General features: G+C 44.2%; 1 protein-coding gene across 2 annotated transcripts in view; it reads right to left on the bottom strand.

Annotated features, from left to right (window-relative positions):
• EIF4E3 (eukaryotic translation initiation factor 4E family member 3) overlaps positions 1-24,149 on the bottom strand; it is a 44,766-nt gene extending 20,617 nt beyond the window's left edge. Inside the window, exon 1 of one of the 2 annotated variants that reach the window (XM_061618614.1) lies at positions 23,832-24,149. In XM_061618614.1, the coding sequence (XP_061474598.1) occupies positions 23,832-24,013 (182 nt within the window). In that variant the 5' untranslated portion in view covers positions 24,014-24,149. Of the gene's footprint in view, positions 1-23,509; positions 23,807-23,831 lie in introns of those variants that run through there. The other variant, XM_061618613.1, reaches the window with a different exon arrangement.
• Between the last annotated feature and the right edge of the window lie 795 nt (positions 24,150-24,944).

Raw genomic sequence — 24,944 nt, 5'->3', positions numbered from 1 at the left:
GAGCAGAGATGAGAACCCTGAACCTCCAGTTGCTGTTCACCTCACATCAGCCCAGCTTCTGTAGCCGATAATCAGGGATGATGGGCGTTGGAGTCCAGCACCATGTGGAGTTACGGTCCGCATGGGCAAACAACAGTGCCTGAAAAGGCTCCAAGGAAAATAAAAGGGGGACTGCAGCAGGACCATGTAAGTCCATGTCATGCTTTTGGGATCCCAAGGGCAAGACATGAGAAGCAAAACATTAAAGACAGTACTGATCAGTTCAGCAAGCCCATGTAGCTGCCAGTTTCCATGAGATGGGTCAGGCCTTGAGCTCCTACCAACAAAGTCACACATAGAAACGAGTACAGAAGACAGCGGCGTCACTAGCAGGAGTGAGGGGGGGTGCGCACCAGTCACCCCGTCCATGCCCCTGGGAGGGCGCGAGCCGGAGGGGCACCCAGCTGGAGAAGGCCTGGGAACGCTGGCGCGCCTCCCTTGCCCGGCTGATGCTGCTCCCGGTCCCGCCCGCCTGCCTCCCAGGAGGAGTTGGAACAGCCTTGCCAGGCAACGGCGTGGGGCAGCTCTGGGTGTCACCCCCCTCATGGTGACACCCGGGTGCGGGCCACACCCTCCGCACCCCGGTAGTGACACCCCTGATGGAAGATGAGGGGGTGGGAAGCCAGGGAGAGGGTTGTAACACCCTTAACAGCTGTTCAGAAGGGCCTGCCCCACTGTTTGAATGGGGCAGCTTTGGATAAAAGCTTTAAAAGTAATGAGCACCAATAAATACCCCAGCTCATTAATTACTTTTAACATTTTCGGACAACGATACAGAATGATACACATATGTATATATATGTGTGTGTGTGTATTGTATTTTATGTATTTTAATTGTATTTTATGTATTTTAATTTATTTTAATGTTTTTGTGATGTTACTGTTTACAATTTTATTATGTACATGTTTGATTTTATTTTTGTAAGCTGCCCTGAGTGCCCTATTATAGGGTAGAAGGGCAGGATAGAAATATTTTAAATAAATAAATAAAATAAAAATGGCATATCCTCCATCCTGTATTCTGTTTCCATTTTGGAAGGGACAGTACTCATGCCAGCCATGTGCAAGAAGCAAACTCAGGGAATTTCTGAGGTATTGAGAAATAGGAAAGAAAAAAGCTGAAAGTTTTTTTAAAAAAAGCAGAAAAGGGGTAGAAACAGACTGTGCATGCATGCCTCATCCTGCTCTGTCTTTTCTTTCTCTGTGTGTGTGTGTGCATGCGGGGGGGGGCATACGTTCCATTTTCCTTGAAGCAGGAGTCCCCTGCCTCTTTCCTCAAAGAGGACTGCTTCTCTCCCATTACAGGACTCTCACAAGGAGGCAAGAGGATTTAGCTACACCAGATACCCCTCCTTATAGCAACTACCTTTCTTCCTCATTCTGTCCCTCAAAAAGCACAGGAAAACAAGACACCCTTCCCTTGCAGGAGAAGGGATGTCAGAGAAAGACCCTTTGCTGGTGTCCTAGGTCCAAGCACCTTGCTAGGCTGGCAGAAAGATCTCACTTGCAAAGCCTTGGGAGCCTGGGCATCCAGTCTGACAGCTTGTCTCCTACCCTCACAACTGGAAGGCAGCAAAGCCATCCTGATCATGGTGCTGCCTACCAGAGGGGAAAAGCCAGCAAGCTGCCAGCTGTGGTTACTAGTTGGCCACCTGCTGACCTCCCCACATACTCACACAATTCTCTCACCCGCTGAACCCCAATCAAGAAAGGAACTTGGAACGGGACCTCAGATTTGATCAGACCATGTGGGAGGGCATTTAGGTTTAAGTCTTTAAAGAGAAGAACCAGCATTTCAAACTGAGTTCAGAAATAAGAAGCCAATAAAGTTTGAGCGGGATTCCAGGCAATAGTCTGGTGGCAACTGGATGTTTTTCAAGGGAAGTGCCACCAAAAGCGCATTTCAGTATTCCAACCTAGAGGTTACTACAAAATGAAGTACTGTGGTCAGGTCAGTCATCTTCAGGAAACAACACAGGTGGTGTACCAGTCAAACATGTAAAAAGCACTCTTAAATGTTCAGGCAGCAGCAGTGATTGGAAGCAGTGACAGACTGTGAAGCAGCCCCTGACCATAGCTCTGAATTCTAAGAGGGAAGGCCCATGCCTCAGTGGTAAAGCATACAAAAAGTTGTCCATTCAATCCCTGGCATGTCCAAGCAGGATTGGAAGAGACCCCTGTCTAAAATCCTGGAGAGCTGTGTGATGTTCCTGTATTAATGTATATATGGTAAGTGCTGTTTGTATAGAAGATACATGGTACGTGGAATGAAAGAGGAGGGGGGAGTAAATGAGCAGTAGAATGCTGGATGACTGGCTGAGTGTTTTGAATGGCTGAGAGTATAAATGGAAGGATGACAGAGGAAAGGGGGTGGACGTTGGTGGGTTGTTTGAGAGGTGTTTGGTGGGGTTTTTGAGAGGAGATTGTGTGGAGAGTTGGTGGATGTGAGGAGAGTGTGGAGTTCAGATTAATACTAAGACAAGTATCACAGGAATAGATGAAACCATATGCTTATGTGCCTTTATAAAGTAATCTTGTTATTTCTAATATTTAATAAACACTATTTTGGTTTACCGGAGGCCTGATCCTTGGCTGGGGAATATACAGACCAGAAGGGAGGGCAAGGTGCTTACCAAGGCTGAAGGGAAAATGTAACAATTGGTGGCAGCGGTGAAGGGAAGAATATAACACCACAAGTATCCAGAGCAACCCAGAGTTGTATGCTTTTTATATAAAGATCAAAGGGATTGGGGACAGCTTAAGCACACAGTCACAGAGGTAACCTGATAGAGACACTCAGGCAGAGTCTCTGGGAATACTGGTTATAGGACGTGACTGGTGGTGCTGCCTAGCAGGGGGATCTGGTGAGGTCTGTGCTAGAGCGGAGAGAGAAACCATAAAAAAGGACAGTCCGGACTGGTGGAGTCCCTGGTGGTGCCTAGTGACAGGCAGTAGCCACGAGCAGGTAGGAACCTGACAGGGAGAGCCAGGGAAGGGCGTCACAAGCTGCCTGTAAGTGTAGACAATACAGAGCTAGATACATCAATGGTATGACTTGGCAGAAGGCAACTTCCTATGAGGGAGTGGAATCCTGTCCAACATGGGGCACATACCCAGTACTGGATTAGCCAACCCTCACTAAACAGAAACAAGCAAATAGATGCAAAAATGTAGTAAAGTGTCTGCCTGGGAGCCTTAGCCAATTGCAGACTCCCAAGTATGTGTTTACTTCTGTGAAGGCAACTCTTCTTCCATTTAGGGAGCGCCTTCCTTAATACAAACATCACTCTTGGTGTGAAGCAAACCTAAGTGCTGAATCCATGAAGCAAAATGATCTTCATTTTGTGTCTGCGCATGGTACCGATAAAATGTAGCTCTCCTGCTGTATCATATGGCCAAATATGTTTTCAGCAGACTGTCACTTTCTATATCTGGGTATGCCAATGAGAGATTTATCATTAACTTTAGAGGACTGGAATACAGGCCAGCACTGGACCTGGATAAACACTCCCACCTGAACATTAAACTATTTGTTTGGCTAACTAAAATATACTTTGGAAGGGGGAAGAGAGAACCTTGTAACAGCAAAATGAGTTTAGTAATGTTGTATTGTCAATTTAAGATTGCCAAGGGAACTATTTAACACCAAAGTAAAAATAATCTGTAAGTACTCCAACAGCGTCACTTAGCTGCTCAAGAAAAAAATAAATAAATAATATTTAAAGACATTTCGTTGCAAATTCAGTGTCCATGATCACATAGCAATTGCATGCTTGGACCAAGTTTTGTTCTGTGGTTTCTACACAACCTCTGTATGAGAGCCAATATAGTTATGTTGCCAACTAAACAAAGAAGTTATTGCTGACCAATAATTTCCCCCACAAGGCTTTCATTACTTTCACTCTTCTGAAATTAACAGGACAAATGTCAGGTGGCTCCTGACAGCCTCCGAATTCCAAGGTAGTGGTGAATCTGGAACTAACGACAGCACAGGATACCATACCACTGTTGCCTAAATAACATGCCCTTAACAGCTGCCATTTCCCAGCATTTTAGAGTTGAGCAAACATGGAAAACCCTTAACACAACATATTAAACTGAATTTTTTTTTGCTAACTGAATAGGTATTACTTTGTAGTACTTTTAACTTGTTCATACTATTTTTAACTATTCATAAATTCAAGCCATATACAGACGTTTAAGTCCACACCACCACCCCAACAACAAAAGGTAACAAAATCACCGAGAGGTATGCTGGGCTATACAAACATTTTCTATGACTTCTCTTTGTGTCATGAACATTTTTCAGGCTCTTTAAAAATGCATGTGTACATTATATCCAGAATTACAATAATAAAATATGTAATAATTATACAGTGGTATTAAACACTAACACACACACACACAGAGTAAAAGCTAACGTTTCATTATTAGCAGAATGTGGTGCAATAGTGTAGAGAGATAAAAATCAGGTTGGGAAACCCAGGTTCAAGTTACTACCACCATTTCTACCAACAACAAAGGTGCCAGGACTCAAGCTGTCCTGCAAACCACAACCTCTAAGCTGGTGATCCTGTATGTGCTAATCCCAGAAGTGTAAAATGTTTTGCAAGGCACATGACCACCCCACCCTCCCTTATTGCAGAGTGGAGTAACAGAATGAAACAACTGAGCTGAGAATGTAGTTGGTGATATGTGCAAACATGGCTCCCCCAAGTTACCTCCTTTCTTTCTTTCTCTTTCTCCTTTGTGGAACAGAGGCCATTTGTCCACAGTTGTACTATACATAACCATGCAGCTTCTCATTGGGTTCATTTTTATGATTATTCAGTATTGTTTTATGGTAGTTAAAGCTTTTTGTGCTTTTAGCTTTTGCTGTACACCGCCCTAATAATTTATATGTAGGGGAGGTCTATAAATAGTTTTAATAAATAAATAAGGTTATAAAATAAGTATGTAACACATAGCTAGCAGTATTTAACAAATATTTTAAAATAAATGTATTTGCCTTAAGTAGTATAGATCAGGTTCTGTTATAAACAATCTTTATTCAAAGAAACACATTCTCAATGTAGGTGCTGTAACTAAAGATGTTTGAGAAGGGCTGAACTTTACATAATTAAGATGTCACAATGCTAAGACAAAACAACAGTGAATGCTTTTCCTCAAGCATCTGACTGTAAGGCCATGCATCAGCATGGCTTCAGGCCCAGCTATAGGACAGAACCAGCCTTGAGCACCCTAGTACTACCCTGTTAATTCTCCTGGACCTCTAGAGGCTTTCAATATCTCTCAGCAGCTTTTAGTACCATCAACAATGGTATCCTTTTGGATCACCTATTAGAGTTAGACTTAGGGGGCATAGTTTTATAGTGGCTCTGGTCATCCCCCGATGGGCATTCCCAGATGGTCGCACTGAGTTCTTTGGCTTACAGGGTGCTGCAGAACTCTAAACTGTCCCCCATGGGCTCCTACTGGGAGAAAGGGGAGGATATAAATTTAATAAATCGTCATCATCATCTACATGAAACTGCTGTGGAAAGTCGTACAAAGGTGTGCGCTGCAGTGTTACCAGTATGCTGATGACATGCAGCTCAAACCTTTCTTTTCCATCTTCTGATTTAGGGAGACTGACTGATGAAACCTTAAACCACTGCCTGGAAGTAGTTATGGGATGGAGGAGGGCAAGCAAGCTGAGGTTAAAACCAGGCAAGGCAGCAGTGCTGTGAGTTGGAAAATCCCCGACTCTGGAATGATTCGACAGGCTAGCACTCTTCCTATAAGGCCACGTTTGGAGTGCTCCTGGATTTGTCCCTGAAATTAGTGGCCAGGAATGTGGTTTATCAGCTTCAGCTGGTATGCCAACTGCAGCTTGTTCTCGGGAGGGCAGACCTAGCCAGTGATCCATAATAATAATAATAATAATAATAATAATAATAATAATAATAATAATAATAATAATAATAATAATAATAAATTTTTATTTGTTAGCCGCCTATCTGTCCGAATTAACGGACACTCTAGGCGACTTACAGCAGCATGATAAAATACAATAACAATCCAGAACACAATTATCTATTAAAACTAACAGCAGAACATCAAGTAGTACATCAAAAACTAAGCTACCCCAAAATTCCCATAGGCCTGCCTGAATAGCCAAGTCTTGAGCTCGGCGAAAACCCATCAGGGAGGAGGCATGTCGAAGATCATAAGGGAGAGAATGCTTTGGTCACGTCCAGATTAGACTACTATAATGCACCATGCATAAATCAATACATTTAATGTTAGCCCAAAGACCACTGCAGAAATATGCACCCTACATGGGGCTGCCTTTGAAGAGAGTCTGAAAAAAGCAGGTTCAGAATGTAGCCCCTAGAGTTCTGATGACTGCACAGCTGCCAGGTTCAATAACACCTTATTATACTAGCAACACTGGCTGCCAGTGTGTTTCAATGTCCAATTTAAAGTGCTGGTGTTAGCTCGGGCCCAATCTTTTTAGGCCTTTAAAGGCTCCATCTCCATCAGAGGTCTCGTGGTATGTCCATCTCCTGCATCTATATGGTGACTGACCGCAACAGAGGGGGCATTTTCTGTGGTGGCTCCACACTTTTGGAACTTCCTCCCACTTGGACACTTGCAGCTAGAAATATTCACCTCTTAGCAATCTGGCAGGGAAACTTTTGTTAGCTGGTAGAGTTGGCTGTTCTCTTCCAGACTGTCTAAATGCCACAAATGGCTAACATGGGTAGTTATGTGACCGGGTAAATGAGCTAGTCACTTTTGCAGACGAAGTTGCCATTTTGGGTATCAAACTATTGCCCTTAAAAAGGTTAGACAAGGCTGCTGGATGAGGCCAATGATCCAGCATACTCACAGGGGCCACCCAGATGCCTATGTGAAGTCCCCTAGAAGGACCTGAGTACTCCCCATCTGCAATTCCCAGCAACTGGCATTCAGAGGCATACTGCCTCCAACAGTAGAGGTAGAACATAGCATTGTGGCTAGTAGTTATGGACAGCCTTCGCCTCCATGAATTTGTCTAATCCTCTTTTAAAGCCATCCAAGTTGGAGGCCATCACTGCCTCTTGCGGGAGTGAATTCCAGAGTTTAACTATGCGCTGTGTGAAGAATACCTTCTTTTGTCTGTCCTGGATCTTCCAACATTCAGCTTCACTGGATCTTCCCAAGTTTTAGTAGCATGAGAGAGGGAGAAAAACTCCCCATCTACTTTCTCCACAGTGTGCATAATTTTATAAACCTCTATAATATCTTCTCATACTTGCCTTTTACATACATGAAAAAGCCCCAAGTGTTGTAAACTTTCCTCATGGGGAAGTTGCGTCATCCCCTTGATAATTTTGGTTACCCTTTTCTGAACCTTTTCAAAATCTACAATATCCTTTTTAAGGTGAGGCAACCAGAAATGTACATAGTATTCCAAATGTGGCTGCACCATTGATTCATATAACATTATTATATCAGTAGCTTTATTTTCAGTTCATTTCCTAACGATCCCTATCATAGAAATTCACCCTTTTCACAGCTGAAGCACACTGGGTTAACATCTTTATCAAGTTATCCACTACAGCCGCAAGATCTTTTTCCTGGTTAGTCTCTACTGGTTCGGACCCCATGAGAGTATATGTGAAATTAAGATTTTTTTGTCCCGATGTACATCACTTTATACTTGTTCACACTGAATTGCATTTGCCATTTTTCTTCCCATTCACTTTACATTCATTTTGCTGTCCACTTCCCCCTTCAATCTACACAGCTTGCCAACAGCTGCTGTGTCAGTTGTAGATGATGCAGCTGTAATCTACTGGGCAGGAAGAAGTCAAAGGTGGTTTGTTCCAGTGGGGTTTTCATCCTGTCTCCCAGACCATAAGTCACAGCAATCTAGCCAAGCTACCTGCAGTGTGAAGGATAAGCTAAGTTGGATGTTGACTTTAAACAAACATTTCTAAGGTTTTAAGTCTCAATTGAGTAACAGAATCAAAGAGAAGTGGAAGACTATTTTTAGCACATTCAGACCAGTTACTGCTGAGCTGACACACAAGTGAGCCCTGTAAATAGAAACAGTGCAGACAAACACTTATGCAATTACTTGCATCACACCTAAAGGCGCAATCCTATGCATTTCTACTTAGAAGCAAGATTCACTGAAGATATACAAGATTGCAGCAAGGGCAGAAACAGTAACAGGACATTTAGTTTACACATCTTCCATGGGGCAAGTCTGAAAAATAACATTTTATGTGATTTAATGAATGTAAGCTGAAGAAGAGATATAAAGCAAGAGTTGTAAAGCTACACTGTTGCTTGTGGCCCCAACTTATACTGCCACCCCACATTGTTGCATGGCATTAATATATCACACAACAGGGGCTTGGCAGAGGAGGTGTAGAGAGGAAGAGACAGACAGAGAGGGCTCTGAGGCTGTGTGCTCTGAAGGGCTCCATAGTAGATTGACTGGAAGGGATGTGGCCTGATAGCTGCTGGCTAAACAGGCATGGCCTGATAGCTGCCGAGTGCAACTAGAAGCAACTGTGTGTGCTGGGAGTTTTCATTCTGTTTCCTGACTTCTAACTGAGCAGAGCAGACAGAGCTGTATCAGCTGGTCCAGAGAAGATACAAGCGAGCCAGCTCTGAGAGCAAATGAAGAGGAAGAGCTAACAGGAGTTACGGCACACTGCATACCAGTGCAATTCTCTTATTTACCCTGAAGGAGGACAGGGCAAAGCACAGGCCATTTCCATACAAGTAGAAAGAAACAAAAGACAGTAGAGACTATGGACAAGAAGGACACTCCACTGGTGGTGTGTGCAAAGTTTGTTTTCTTGTCTGGGAACAACATGGCGTAAACGTGCAACAAGTGCAAGCTGTTGGTGCTGTTGGAAGAAAAAGCAGGGCTGTGGAGTCGGAGTCATGGAGTTGGAAGCAATTTTGGGTGGAGTCGGAGTTGGTAGAAATGCACTGACTCCGACTTCAAAATAAATTTTGATTAACAAATGTTTTAAAATATAAATTCACAATGTCAGAGAAGCTTCCCATGAAGTCAGCTGTAGTTGAGCATTTCACCATAACTCAAGATGGAAAACATTTTGTGTGTCAGTGTATGACACAGGACCCAGATGAAGACAAATGCTGTGATGCCGAGATCAGCGCATATTCAGGCAGCAATAAAAATGCTCCTATGAGAACTTCCAATTTAAAAAGACATTTACAGCCCTTTCCAGGAAGCAATTTTGGGTGGAGTCGGAGTCGGACAGTAGAAAAATAGAGGAGTCGGAGTTGAAGGTTTGGTGTACCAACTCCACAGCCCTGAGAAAAAGTGAGGGGCCTTCACCGGTGGAACTACGGAACTGCTTCCAGGCACTTAAGGATCAGCCTAGAGGACAGTCTGCAGGGGAAAAATTACAGGAGACCCCATGCGACAGTGAGGGAGAGGCTGAAGCTCAGTCAAGCAGCGGCAATGAAACCACGCACCATGACAAGAAGAAGGGAAGTAAGTGGGGGACTCTCTACTGCGTGGGATTGAAACCCAAGTATGCCGAGAGGACAGATTAGAGATGTGATGGAAGGGTTGCTATTGCTAATAAAGCCCACTGACAAATACCCCTTTCTTCTAATCTGTGTGGGAACAAATGATACTGCCAAGCAGAGCTATAAAGAAATCACATCAGACCTTGAAGCTCTGAGCAGAAAACTCAAAGACTTTGGGGCCCAGATAGTTTTCTCATCCATTCTTCTGGTATTTAGGAGTGGAAAGGGAAAGAATTTGAGAGATTTAGATTCTGGGACCATGGACTATACTTCCTGGAAGATGGAATGCTGGCAAGTAATGGGTTGCACCTCACAAGGATTGGAAAGAATGTGTCTGGCCACAGCATGGAGAAATTCATCAGGAAAGCTTTAAACTGAATCCTAAGGAGGGGGATGTAAACCTGGCGGTAATGACTAACAAAGTCTTGTGCATAGTAAGAGGAACTGAGGGACCAGTAATAGTCTTCATAAAAATGCAGGAAGGAAGCCAGGATGTAAATCGCATTGTCTTTGATGTCTTTATACTAATGGCCAGAGTATGGGAAACAAACAGGATGAACTTGAACGCTTAATACAAGAGAGTAAATATGACTTGATAGGTATAACTGAAAGCTGTTGGGATGTAACTTGTTCAAAAAGAACAGAAGGAATAGAAATGGAGGTGGAGCCACACTACATGTTAAAAATATATATCCCTCCACAGAAATACAGAAGGATGAGCTCCACCGAGAATATCTGGATTAAAATTAATGGGGCAAGGAATAAAAGAAACATTAATTGGAGTCTACTATTTACCACCCAACCAAGGAGAAGCCGAGGATGAAACTTTTGAAAAGCAAACTGCCAATGTTTCGAGGAGGCATGATGTAGCAGTAATGGGGGACTTCAATTACCCCGATATTTGTAGCGAGACAAATTCTGCCAAACACAGCCTCTCCAAGAAGTTCCTGACTTGTGTTGGAGATAACTTTCTCCTACAGAAAGTGGAAGAAGCAACTAAAGGATCAATTCTCCTTGAATTGATTCTAACCAATAGAGATGACTTGATGGATGAAGTGGCAGTTATGGGAACTCTGGGGGAAAGTGACTATGCTATACTGGAGTTCTTGATTTTAAAGGAAGCAAAAGCTAAGAGTAGCCATATGTGTACCCTGGACTTCAGAAAAGCCAATTTTAATAAACTCAGAACAATGGTAAGTAAGGTTCTGTGGCAAGTGACCCCAATGAGAAAAGGAGTCCAAAATGGATGGGAGCTTTTAAAAAAGGAAATTCTAAAGGCACATTGGCAAACAATTCCATCAAGGGAAAAAAGGGGAAGATACAATGCCTTGCAAAAGTAATCAGACCTCTGACCAATGCTCTCATATTACTGAATTACAAATAGTACATTGTAATTTCATTCGGTATGATATTTTATTTTGAAACACTGAAACTCAAAATCAATTATTGTAAGGTGACTTTGGTTTGATGTTGAGAAATGTAAGAAACATAAAAACCTGAAACATGTTGCTTGCATAAGTAGTCAACCTCCACATGCTCTTTGGTCTTCATTTTCCTTCAGATCTGCAGCCCGACCAATGATGCTTCAACAGTGAGGTTTTTATGCTGACAATGTGACAGCAACTTTAATGGTTCACAGGTGGAGGCCAATGGTAAGGTAACTATGTCCTCAACAGGGCAATTTCTTTCACTGCGTAACTGGGGGCTTCCACAGCACAGGGGTTGAATACTTATGCAAGCAACATGTTTCAGTTTTTTATGTTTCTTACAAACATTTCTCAACATAAAACCAAGCTCATCTTACAATAATTGATTTTGAGTTTCAGTTTCTCAAAATAAAATATCATACAGAACAAAATTACAATGTACCATTTGTAATTCAGTAATATGAAAGTATTTGTCAGGGGTTTGATTACTTTTGCAAGGCACTATAGTAAAAGATATATAGAGGACATATAAGCAAGCCAGCTTTCAGAGAGAGAGTGAACAGAGCGAGAGAACAGGCAGATCAAACAGGAGTTTGACAAAGGAGCTGTAGCAAGGAAGGAAAAAGGCAAGACGGCTCTGAAGCCATGTGGTCTGAAGGGCTCCATAGCAGCTTGATTGGAATAGCCTGATAGTTATTGGCTTAAGGGTGTGGCATGAGAACTGCTGAGAGCAAAAAGCAGCAGCTGTGTGTGCTGGGACTCTCATTCTGCTTCCTGACTCCTAACAGAGCAGAGCAGAGGGAGCTGTCTCAGTTGATCTACAGGTGAGGACATATAAGCAAGCCAGCTTTCAGAGAGCAAGCAAACAGAGCAAGCAAACAGGCAGAGCAAACACGAGTTTGACAAAGGAGTTCAACAGGGGAGGTCCATAAAAAAACCCACCCAAACAAATTACTAATTCTCCTTGTACAGCGCACTGCATATTAATGGGACTCTCACGTTTACCCTGAAGTAGGACAGGCCAAAGCACAGGCCACTCCAAAACAAGTAGTTAGAAAGAAACAAAAGGTAGAAGAGAGTATGAACGGAAAGGATTCTCCAGTGGTTGTGACCTGCAAGGTGTGTGCCATGTTTGTTTTCTTGCCTGAGAACAACATGGTGTACACCTGCAACAAGTGCAAGCTCATGGCACTGTTGGAAGAAAAGGTGAGAGGACTGGAACGGCGGGTGGCCACACTGAGGACTATAAGAGAAGATGAAGAGTTCTTAGACAGAACGCTGGAACAACAGCAGCAAAGAGATGTGGAGGTGGAGGAGCAACAGCATGTGGTAGCACAAGAGGAGACTGCTTTGGAGAGGAATAACGAAGTGGAGGAAACTCCATGGGAAAGGGTGACAGTCAGGAGCAGAAGACCTAGAAGACACCCTTCACCAGTGGAACCGCTTTCAACCACTTGAGGAGGAGACTGGAGGACAGCCTGTGGAGGAAGAATTACAGGAGACCCCGTGCGACAACGAGGAAGAGGCTGAAGCTCAATCAAGCAGGGACAATGAAACCATGCCCCACAACAAGAAAAGAAGAGTACTAGTAGTGGGAGACTCCCTACTGCATGGGATCCAAACCCAAGTATGCAGAGAAGATCCGTGGACTCGCCAGGTATGCTGTCTACCAGGAGGACAGATTAGAGAGGTGACGGAAAGGTTGCCATCACTCAACAAGCCCACCAACAGGTATCCCTTTCTCCTCATCCATGTGGGAACAAATAACACTGCCAAAAGGAACTATGAAGAAATCACATCAGACTTTGAAGCTCTGGGAAGGAAACTCAAGGACTTTGGGGCCCAGATAGTTTTTTCATCCATCCTTCCAGTACTTAGAAGAGAAGTAGAAAGGGAAAGAAAAATACTCCATGTGAATGATGGCTATGAAGATGGTGCAGACGTGAGACATTTGGATTCTGCGACCATGGGCTATGGTTCCTGGAAGATGGACTGCTGGCAAGTGATGGGTTGCATCTCACAAGGATTGGGAAGAATGTGTTTGGCCACGGCATGGAGAAGTTCATCAGGAGGGCTTTAAACTGAATCCTAAAGGGGAGATGTAAACTTAGTGGTAATGACTGATGAAGGCTTATGCACAGTAATAGGGCCCAGTAACAGCCCTCAGAAAAATGTAGTAAGGAAGACAAGTCATAAATCACATGGTCTTTGATGTCTGTATACTAATGCACAGAGCATGGGAAACAAACAGGACGAACCTGAACTCTTAATACAGGAGGGCAATTATGACTTGATAGGTATAACTGAAACTTGGTGGGATGACTCCCATGACTGGAATATAGCAATTGAAGGATACAACTTGTTCAAGAAGAACAGAAGGAATAAAAAGGGAGGTGGAGTTGCGCTATATGTTAAAAATATATATCCCTGCACAGAGATACAGGAAGATGAGCTTGGTAGCTCCACCAAGAGTATCTGGATTAAAATTAATGGGGCAAGCAACAAAAGGAATGTGGTGCTTGGAGTCTACTACCGACCACCCAATCAAGGAAAAGATGAGAATGTAACTTTTGAAAAGCAAATTCCCAATGTTTCGAGGAGGCATGATGTAGTAGTAATGGGGGATTTCAATTATCCCGATACCTGTTGGGAGACAAATGCTGCCAAACACGGCCCCTCCAAGAAATTTCTGACTTGTGTTGCAGATAACTTCCTCCTACAGAAAGTGGAGGAAGCAACCAGAGGATCAGCTATCCTGGATTTGATTCTAACCAATAGAGATGATTTGGTGGATGAGTGGCAGTTACGGGAACTCTGAGGTAAAGTGACCACACCATACTTTAATTCTTGATTTTAACAGAAGCAAAAGCTGAGAGTAGCCATACGCGCACCCTGGACTTCAGGAAAGCTGATTTTAATAAACTCAGAACAATTGTAAGTACGGTTCCATGGCAAGCCACCCTAATGAGAAAAGGAGTCCAAGATGGGTGGGGGTTTCTAAAAAACAAAATTCTAAAAGTGCAATGGCAAGCAATTCCAAAAAGGAAAAAAGGGGGGAAACAGCAGAAGAAGCCAATGTGGCTTCACAAAAAGCTTAGAGATGACCTGAAAACAAAAAAGGACACATACAGGAAGTGGAAAGAAGGCCAGGCCACAAAGGAAGAGTATAGGCAGGTATCACAGAATTGCCGGGATGGTGTCAGGAAGGCTAAAGCTGAGAATGAGCTGAGGCTAGCGAGGGATGCTAAAAGCAACAAAAAAGCTTTCTTCAGGTATGTCCATAGTAAAAGGCAGAGAAAGGAAATGGTGGCACAGCTACTCAGTGAGGATGGCAAAATGATAACAGATGACAAAGAAAAGGCAGAAGTGCTCAATTCCTACTTTGGCTCAGTCTTCTCCCAAAAAAGGGTCTATGACCCGGATGAGACTGTGCTGGGACCATCAAAGGGCAAGCTTTTCCACCTGCTTTGCCCCCCAGCCCTGCTCTTAGTGACATTTTTCTGGGGACTGCCCTTTACCAGGAAGATGAATGCTTTCGTTCTGCTGCTCCTCTTTTTTTAGAGATGTTAAGATTTTGTTAGTTTGATTTTTTTTTGGTAAATTGTATTGTTTTTATTTGTATTTTGTATTTGTACTTTTATTTGTGTGTAAGTCGCCTTGGGGGCCTATTTGACTGAAAGGCAGCCTAGAAATAAAACATAACATAACAAGTAGAAGTGGCAGGATTGGAGCTTGAGATTGATAGACAAATGGTCAAGGAATACCTAATCACTTTGAACAAGTTCAAATTGGCAGGGCCCGATAAACTGCATCCTAGAGTATTGAAGGAACTGGCTGAAGAACTCTCAGAACCGCTGTCTATTATCTTTGCGAAATCATGGAGGACTGGTGAAGTGCCGGATGACTGGAGGAGAGCTAATGTTGTCCCTATCTTCAGAAAGCGCAAAAAGGAGGAACCGGGAAGCTACAGACCAGTCAGCCTAACATCAATCCCTGAAAAAACTCTAGAGCAGATTATAAAGCAGTCAATCTGTAAGCACCGTGAAAGCAATGCAGTGATTACTAGGAGCCAACACGGATTTATGAAGAACAAATCCTGCCAAAGTAATCTCATCTCATTTTTTGATCGCGTAACCTCCCTTGTAGACTGTGGGAATACTGTGGACATAATATATCTCGACTTCAGCAAAGCTTTTGACAAAGTGCCCCATGATATTCTGATTAGCAAGATAGCTAAATGTGGGCTGGATGGAACAACTATTAGATGGATCTACAGTTGGCTCCAGAATCATACTCAAAGAGTGCTTCTCAATGGCTCCTTCTCAAACTGGGCAGAAGTAACGAGTGGGGTACCACAGGGCTTGGTCCTGGGCCCAGTGCTCTTTAACATTTTTATTAACGACTTGGGTGAGGTGGTACAAAGCATGCTTATCAAATTTGCAGATGATACAAAATTGGAGGACATAGCTAATACCATGGAAGACAGAAACAAAATTCAAAGGGATCTTGCTGGAGCATTGGGCTGAAAACAACAGAATGAAATTCAACAGGGATAAATGCAAAGTTCTACACTTAAAAAAAAGAAACCAAATGCAGAGTTATAGGATGGGGGATACTTGGCTCAGCAGTACGACATGTGAGAAGGATCTTGGAATTGTCGTTGATCACAAGCTGAATATGAGCCAACAGTGTGATGTGGCTGCAAAAAAGGCAAATGCTATGTTAGGCTGCATTAACAGAAGTATACTTTCCAAATCGCGTGAAGTACTAGTTCCCCTCTATTCAGCACTGGTTAGGCCTCATCTTGAATACTGCATCCAGTTCTGGTCTCTGCACTTAAAGAAGGATGCAGACAAATAAATGGGTTCAGAGGAGGGCAACAAAGATTATCAGGGGACCGGAAACAAAGCCCTATGAGGACAGACTGAAAGAACTGGGCATGTTTAGCCTGGAGAAGAGAAGACTGAGGGGAGATATGATAACACTCTTCAAGTACATGAAAGTTTGTCACATAGAGGAGGGCCGGGATCTCTTCTTGATCGTCCCAGAGTGCAGGACACGGAATAATGGGCTCAAGTTGCAGGAAGCCGGGTTTCAACTGGACATCAGGAAAAACTTCCTAACCATTAGAGTGGTACGACGATGGAACCAATTACCCAGGAAGGTGGTGGGCTCTCCAACACTGGAGGCATTCAAGAGGTACTTAAACAGCCACCTGTTGGGTATGCTTTAATTTGGATTCTTGCATTGAGCAGGGGGTTGGACTCGATGGCCTTATAGACCCCTTCCAACTCTACGATTCTATGAACACGGACTGGGCATTTCAACTGAAAGAAAGTTGACTTAGCAATATTTATTTATTTATTTATTATTTGATTTATATCCCACCCTTCCTCCCAGCAGGAGCCCAGGGCGGTAAACAGAAACGCTAAAAACACTTTAAAATGTCATAAAAAGACCTTAAAATACATTAAAACAAAACGTTAAAAACATTTTTTTAAAAAGCTTTAAAAACATCTTTTTTAACGAAAATAGTGTTAAAAACATATAATTAAAGAAAACATATTAAAAGCAATTCTAATACAGACGCAGACTGGGACAGGTCTCAACTTAAAAGGCTTGTTGAAAGAGGAAAGTCTTCAAAAGGCACCAAAAAGCAGAGATGGCACCTGACTAATATTTAAGGGAAGGGTATTCCACAGGGTAGGTGCCGCCACACTAAAGGTCCGTTTCCTATATTGTGCAGAACGAATGATATTGCTGTGTTCCCTCCCATCTCACATTACCTCATTCTTCTGGAAGAACATTTTGTGGTTACAATAGGAGCAAACGTTTGAGGCCTGCTCTTTTACATTACTAAAGAATGTTTTGTGCTTACTATTGACATGTGCTTATTTGCATTTGTTTAGTTTCTATTATTATGAGAACCAATGTTACTTGAATCTGGTTGGTTGCTGTTTAAGCAGAACAGATAGATTTTTGGGCTGATCTAGCAAAAGCTCTTATATTTTTACATGCCTCAAACTGATTACTACCACTGCAAACAGTAGCCACCTCACTTTTGTCCAGTCAGTAAAAGGAGGATGGGCAACCTCTGGCCCTCTAGATATCATTGGGCTGCAATTCTTGTCTTCATCCATGACCACAGGCAATATTGACTGGGGCTGATGGCCCTCACCTGCAGAGCGCAGTGATCGACTGGGCATATAAGGGGTAAGATGGTCTTTCAGATATCCTGGTCCCGAGCTGTATAGGGTTTTGTATGCTAAAACTAGAACCTTGAACTTGGCCCGTTCAAGCAAATGGGCAGCCAGTGCAATTCTTTCAGCAGCAGGGTGACATGTTGTCAATACCCTGCTCCAGTGAGCAGTCTCGCTGCCACATTTTGCACCAGCTGCAGCTTCTGGACCAACCTCAAGGGCAGCCCCACATACAGCGCATTACAGTGCGTGGACAACAGTGGTCAGGCCATCCCGGTCCAGAAACAGCCGAAGCTGTCTCACCAGCCGAAGCTGGTAAAAGGCACTCCTAGCCACTGAGGTCACCTGAGACTCTAGCAACAAAGATGGATCCAGGAGCACCCCCAGGCTACGGACCTGATTTTTCAGAGGAAGTACAACCACCTTCCAAAGCAGGCAATTGACCAATTATCCGAACTCGGGAACCACCAACCCACAGCGCCTCCATCTTGCTAGGATTCAGACTCAGTTTATTGGCCTTTATCCAGCCCACCACGGAGTCCAGGCAGTGGTCCAGGGCTTGCATGGCCTCTCCCGATTCAGATGTTACAGAGAAATAGAGCTAGGTATCATCAGCATACTGCTGACACCTCGCCCCAAAGCTCCTGATGACTGCTCCCAAGGGCTTCATATAGATGTTAAACAGCATGGGGGACAAGATGGTACCCTGCGGCACCCCACAGCAGAGCTGCCAGGGGGCCAAAAGACAGTCACCCAATGCTATTCTCTGAGAACGACCTTGGAGATAGGATCGGAACCACTGTAAAACAGTGCCTCCAATACCCAGCTCACCAAATCGGCCCAGAAGGATACCATGGTCAATGCTATCAAAAGCCGCTGAGAGATCAAGTAAGAACAACAGGGTTGCACTCCCCCTGTCCTTCTCCTGATAAAGGTCATCCATCAAGGCGACCAAGGCCAATTCCGTCCCATAACCAGGCCTGAACCCAGAATGGGATGGGTCAAGATAATCTGTTTCATCCAAGAGTAGTTGCAGTTGCTGCACCACAACCCTCTCAATCACCTTCCCTAAGAAGGGGATATTTGCAACCGGTCGGTAGTTGTCACAAACCAATGGGTCCAGGGTGAGCTTTTTCAGCAGTGGTCGAATCACCGCCTCTTTCAAGGTGGCTGGACCCACTCCCTCTCGCAATGATGCGTTGACCACACCCTGGATCCACTTGGTCAGACCCCCTCGGCAAGCTTTAATAAGCCAAGAAGGGCAAGGGTCGAGAGGACATGTTGCTGGCCGCATCATTGAAAGCACTTTGTCCATGCCATCAGGCCGCATCAACTGAAACCATTCCCAAGAAGTTGCAGCAGACGTTGCACTGGATACCTCATTGGGGACTACAGTAGATGTGGATGGGGCATCAAGACGGCTACGGAGGTGAGCAACTTTACCCTCAAAGTGCCTTGCAAACAATTCACAGTGGGCCTCTGAAGAGTCTAAGACTCCATTTCTTGGAGTTGATGTTAACAGACCCCTGATAATATGGAAAAGCTCCACCTGACGGCTACTTGAGGATGTGATGGAGGCAGAGGTGGGCCGTCTTCGCCACCCTCACCGCCACACAGTAGGCACGGTTATGATGTTTTACTTGTGCCCAATCAGCCTCACAGCATGTCTTTCACCACTTGCGCTCTAGCCGTTATCCAGCCTGTTTCACTGCCCATAGCTCACTGGTGTACCAAGGTGCAAACCAGGCTCCACAATGCCAGAGAGGGCACTGTTCCACAGAGTGACAAGGGCTTCAACAGGGTCACCTGCTCTATCTACTGGGAACCCCCCCAGGGCATTCTGGAATCCAGTGGATTCCATTAGGCTCCGGGGGCAGACCATTGTAATCTGTCCACCACCCCTGCAAGGAAGGATTGGAGCCATAAGTCTAAACTTCACCAGGAAGTGATCTGACAATGACAATGTGGTGACTTCCACCCCTGCTATCTGCAGACCACCCCTTCCTCCATCTGGAGCAAAAACCAAGTTGAGGGTGTGCCCTGCCCTATGTGTTGGGCCAGTAACAAGTTGAGACAGCCCCATGGTCATCATGGAGGCCATGAAGTCCCAAACCGGAATACCAGAGGCAGCCTCAGCATGGACATTGAAATCATGCAGCACTATCGTTCTGGGCTCCTCCAACGCCACAGCCAAGATGACCTCCACCAGCTCAGTCAGAGAAGCTGCTGGGCAGTAGGGTGGATGGTACACCAGCAGCAACCCTAGTTTACTGTCTCCTCGGCCCAACACCAGCATGACCAGCATGTACAGAGTTTTTAACGTGTCCAAATTACTTGAGTCCCACTCACTTTGGTGGCATTTCTGCAAGCTGAGCTTAAGTTTGTTATGTTTCAATACTGTGTTATTGTTTGTTTTTAATCTTTACTTTTCAGCCATCTTGGAAGAATTCATTTTCTTAAAGGCAGGATATAAAATAACAAACTTCATGAGACTTGGACAACTGAAATGCATGGTTCTAAGAATCTAGAGGGCTCCATGACTGTAATCACACTATGAAAGAGGTGCACAATGTGGTAACAATCATAGAATCGAAAACTATGAGAGGGTTAATTTAAAAAAACACACCCAAAACAAAAGTTTTTTGCTAAAGGCTTAGCACAAGGGTAGCCAACAGGGTACCCTCCAGATGAACTATAATTCCCATCAGTCCCAGCCAGCATGGCCAACAGCCAGGAGCCAGGGATGATGAGAGTTGTAGTACAACAAACATGTGGAAGCCACTATGTTAGCTACCCTTGGCTTAGGGAGAAAATGGGAATCTGGACAGGGATGTTGTTACTGTCTCGCTGCCCCCACGTCCCCTCCTACTTTACTTCTACTCGGTTAATCTTTTTCTCCTTTACCATTCATTTCTTTCATCTATAAGGTAACTAGAACAAAACGCCAAGTTTTATACCCCACCACATTATGCAACCAAATGTTTATCATCTATATTATGTATACCTATTATGTCTGGTTACAGATTCTATGATTTCAGACACTTCACAGAACTGATGAAAACTAAACGCTTTCAATTTGTATTAGGAGTGCCATTGAAGAAACCTCTCAGAGGGGTTCAGCAAAGCTGCTTACTTCATGCTGAGGGCCCAAGTGTCACATTTAGCATCAGGGCTGTGGAGTCAGATTTGTGGAGTCGGGCAGTAGAAAAATAGAGATGGAGTCAGAGTCGAAGGTTTGGCGTACCGACTCCACAGCCCTGTTTGGCATCAGGGGAAAACTTTCTTCCAGGTCATTTTGACTAGTAGTGACCCAGGAGGGTTTTTTTGCTTTCTTTTTTTGCTCAATTTACTCAATCAAGGCCTTTTGAATGGTTTTGCTGAACTATTTCTGGCCTGCAGATACCTTCAGTTTGGGGCACCTTACTTGCTTCTACAGTCAATCTGTGGATTATACTGTTGGGGGCAGGTTTTTGGTTTTTGTTGCGGGACAGAGTAGCTGAGATTATAACCTTCAAGTCTCAAGTGCCAGTTGTATAGTCACTGATGTTATTCTCTATTCAACAGCAAGTTGCTCTGCATCTGTGAAAATATCCAATGCAAGAGAGCTACAATTCAAAGGCAGCAGAGACTATCTTGGCCTACAAACCAGGGGCAAATTAGACATGATAGTTCCTGGTAAGTTTATGTGCAGAATTAGAAGGGGGGATCTGATTTTAACAGCAAAAAAGGGGACCAGGTGAGAAGTGTAGAATACTAATCCTTTACCTCCCTACATCTTCTCTCCCAAGTCCTTTTTCGTTTACTGAGTTCCAATACCTCAAGTGACTTTGGCTGGGCAAAAAGTGCTCATGGAGAGAGACTATAAAGAGATAAAGGGCATCAGCATATCTCACCCATGCATTCCTGTTGCTGTTAAAATCAGATGCACCCCCACTTTCTTCATGATGGGAGAGTTCTAACCACACAAAACTACTATTGTCACATCTAGCTTGGCCCATAGTATTTCATGTTATCAAATCTTTTAGTAGTTAGTTGGTGCTAATAAAATGCATTTAGTCATAAGAACATTTCAGGTGACAGCTATTTTGCCAGAAGAAGCTGTTTATACTTCAGGGACATGCTTGTTTCTCAAGTTACAAAATCAGATGGGTAAAGGAAAACAAGCCAACCACCTATGACGAGCTCTGACTGGACAGGGTGTGTGTGTGTGTGTTGGGATATCATGGAGTTATAAAAAGCAAGGGTAAATAAACAGCCAATTGTAGTGTGAGGCAGTATAAGAAAGAAAGCATGTAAGTTCAGTTTTGGAATGACTGGAGGAGAGGATCTGGTGTATGAGACACTGGGAACAGGTCTACATGGCTTTGAATCTGCTGGAAAATAAGCACCATGTAGAGATTTTAAGAAATGGCCATGCTTTTGTAACAAAAAAGAGAGAACCACATTTTTTAAAAAACCATGTTTTTTGAGTGGAGGGAAGGATGGATTCTCAAGCAGCACTATTTTAAAGTAGTGAATGAAAAACAAGGTAGAAAAAGGCTGGGTTGCAAATTATGGGGCAGTTAAGAGAAGGGTATATCAGGAATATGGGGTAATAAAAACAAAAATGAAATAGTAACACAATTTTAATGATAAAGGGAAGAGATAGTATTTAATTCTTTTATAAAAATGTGCCAGGGCTTACCCTGAAGTTTCACCTGTTGAATTTTTGCCCATCATAGAGCTTTTAAAGGAAAGATGGAAGAAGCCAACATTTCTGTAAAGCATGAACTGTAAGGTTTGTGCTGAAATAACGTTTGCCACTCATGGGGCAACTAAACTTCAGTATGTGACTTTGTGTGTCTGAAACTTATGAGTGAATCTGACAAATCACACAACCCACTAGTTCCCTAACATTCATTACAATTACATTCACTTAATCTACACTGTAGATTCCTACAGACACCCACTGAAAGATGCTAAATAGGATGGTTAAAGGGTTATTAAAGAGTCACTGGTTTGCACTGTGGACTGGAGTACATACTCTTCAAGTCCGAAATGGAAAAGTGCCTTTTCTAAATTATGAGTACTGCTTATGGATTTATCACACTGTTCACCCCCTAAAATAATTTCCAATGCAACTCAGGGATCTGACACAGAAGAACCTTGCAGCACAATCCTACATGTCTGCTCAGAAGTAAGCCCCACTGACTTCAATGAGCCTTACTCCCAGGTTAAGTGTGTATAGGATTGCAGCCTTAATGTTCTTTAAATGGCCATGGATGCCAGCTTCCCACTGAAGTTACCTGTAGGGTTTGAGAGGAAGACTTGGTAAATTGCCATTCCCCCCCCCCCACACACAGAGTTTTGAAGAAACAGGAAAAGCAAGGAGCTGTTGAGCTGGAAAAAGTGACCTTGGGGGTGTAGGGCCACTCTCTGATGTTGGAGAAAGAATCTGCTGCCTTTTATGGCTCTTTGCCTCCACTTATGCCTTGCTTTTGTAAATAAAGCATAAGGTCTCCAGCATCTTCCCATGCAAAAGTAGTAGCAACGGCCCCTTTTAACTTTTCACCACCATTGAGGGAAATGGGACACACATAACAACACTTTCTCATCAAAGCCCTTTAATGGCATGTGTAAAAAAATATTGTATTTATTGTTAAATTTATATTCCACCCTTCCTCCCAAAGGAGCCCAGGGCAACATTAATGCTTTATTTTTAGCTTTGGGAATTCATGTCCTAGGCATGTGTCTCCAGACAGCAACTGGTCTTAAAGCAATCCAAAGAAAGATGGTTAAATCAATAAACCAAACCCCTTAAATGTGGATTCATGAAAAAGAGGCTCAGAAACAGGCACCAAAGGGGATGGGGACGCTGTCCAATGGCAAAAGAGGTGGGATAAAAACGGAAAAGAGATAAGACGGCCAAGTTCTTCTACAACGCCTAAGAGGCCAGCCTTTCCCTGGTACCCCTGAGTGATGTTGCCATCTTTTCTCCTGCCAAGGCTCCTATGTATCTCTAAGGGGGGAGAGAGAGAGCTACACTAGTTGAACTTCCGCCTAAGAACAAAAGCACAGCGACGGGGTGTGTATGTGAATAACCAGCGAGTCATGAGAAAAGCGTCCCTCTGAGTACCTATCACTTCACCTTACAATAAGAGTTAACACCTTGCCTCAGATTAAGCCCTAGGAATGGCAAGAGAGAGGTCTGGCTTCACATTCCACCTCAGCCGAAAGGAAGAGAATGTGAGCGTGAGGGCGAAGTGAGGTCGGGCAAATAAGGCCTGAAGCCCCGGTGGGTTAATGAAATGAGGCGACCTGTAAGGCGAGGATCGTTCCCTCTCGTTGTCCTTGCCGGAAGAGACTATTCGCAGGGCTGAGGAGGGAAGACGACAAACAAAGGCCAATCCTCGTCCTACACCACCACTCGCCAAGCTGCCCGCAAGCCCGCTTTGCTCCCCCTGGCAGGGTGGCGGGAAGACAAGATTCCGACTTGAGATCCAGGCCGGGCTCCTCACGCCGTGTATGCGACACAACGCCGGGCCGAGCCGGTGCCGCCTGCGCTCTCCCTGCTTCCTCCTCCTGCTGCTGCTGCTCGTCTTCCCCATCCGGTCTCCCCGCCTGCCCGCCCTACACTCACTTGTCCAGCCAGAACGTCCAAGGCGAATGTAGTGGGATCCCCTCGCCCGCCTCGGGCTCCAGGCCGGCTAGTTGCTGGGGGTCGAGGTCAGCCTCGGCGTCTGCATCGCCTTCCTGGTGCGGGGGTGTCGGGTGTGGGGGCTCGGGCGGGCCCGGCTGCCTCTCGGGGGGGCTGAGCGCCATTGCCTTGCGCTTCCTTCGGCCCAGGCTGAGTCCGCGCCGCCTCGCTCAACTAAAGCCCGCCTTGTTGCATACACAGCCGGCGGGCAGCAGGGGGCCCTGCCTGTCCGCTGCAAATCTGGCGCGTAGATTAGGCCTTCCTCCAAGACTGTAGAATCTCGCCTATTTATAGCGCCTTCACTGTGCAGGGCACTGACTTTATGGAGCCCCTGCGCCGATCGGCTTACGATCTTTTCTCCTTCAAATGTCTCCTTGCAATCTGGTCCCAGTTGAAGGAGAGGAGCCAAACCCGATGGCATTCGTCTCTCTAGCTGTCCTTTTTCTATTCGCTATAAGTAGGTTAACTAAGTGGTAAAATAATTTAATTCCGATCCTGCGGATAGATGTTGGATTTGTTTGAGAGGTTTGGCTTCTCATTCCACCTCATCCTAAACTCTCCTGTCTTTATTGTGTTGCCTTGTTGGGTGGGCAGAGATGCTGAAAAACATTTTGCAGACTTTGATCACTGAGCTTAGGCTGAGATGGAATTTGAAGCCTCTCAAACAAATCTAACGCTTTCTGCTGGCTGTAAATTTTGTCAATAATTTGTCTATTCAAATGTGTAAGCTCTTTTACAGATTATGATGAATGCAGGTAGGGGATGTAGTCAGGCATTTTAAGACCTGATTTGAGATGAATGTGGACGTTCTGGACAAAAGTGCCAAATTGCCATAGCTTTCCATCTTTTGATAGGAACCGCCTTCTCCAGATACATCATGGTGGACATCTTGAAAATTTGTGTAAAAACATATATCTCCCAGTTACTTGGCTTCTGAGCGACTTAGGATCACAGTCTTGGTGTCTAAATATATATTTTCTGGGTCAAGGAATACAACTATACCATTTAGAAAAGCAGCAAGATGGTTTTTTTATTAACATGAAAATAAAATACATA

Source organism: Rhineura floridana, chromosome 3 (assembly GCF_030035675.1).
Source record: "Rhineura floridana isolate rRhiFlo1 chromosome 3, rRhiFlo1.hap2, whole genome shotgun sequence".
Taxonomy (NCBI): domain Eukaryota; kingdom Metazoa; phylum Chordata; class Lepidosauria; order Squamata; family Rhineuridae; genus Rhineura; species Rhineura floridana.
This window is presented reverse-complemented; position numbering and strand designations above follow the sequence as displayed.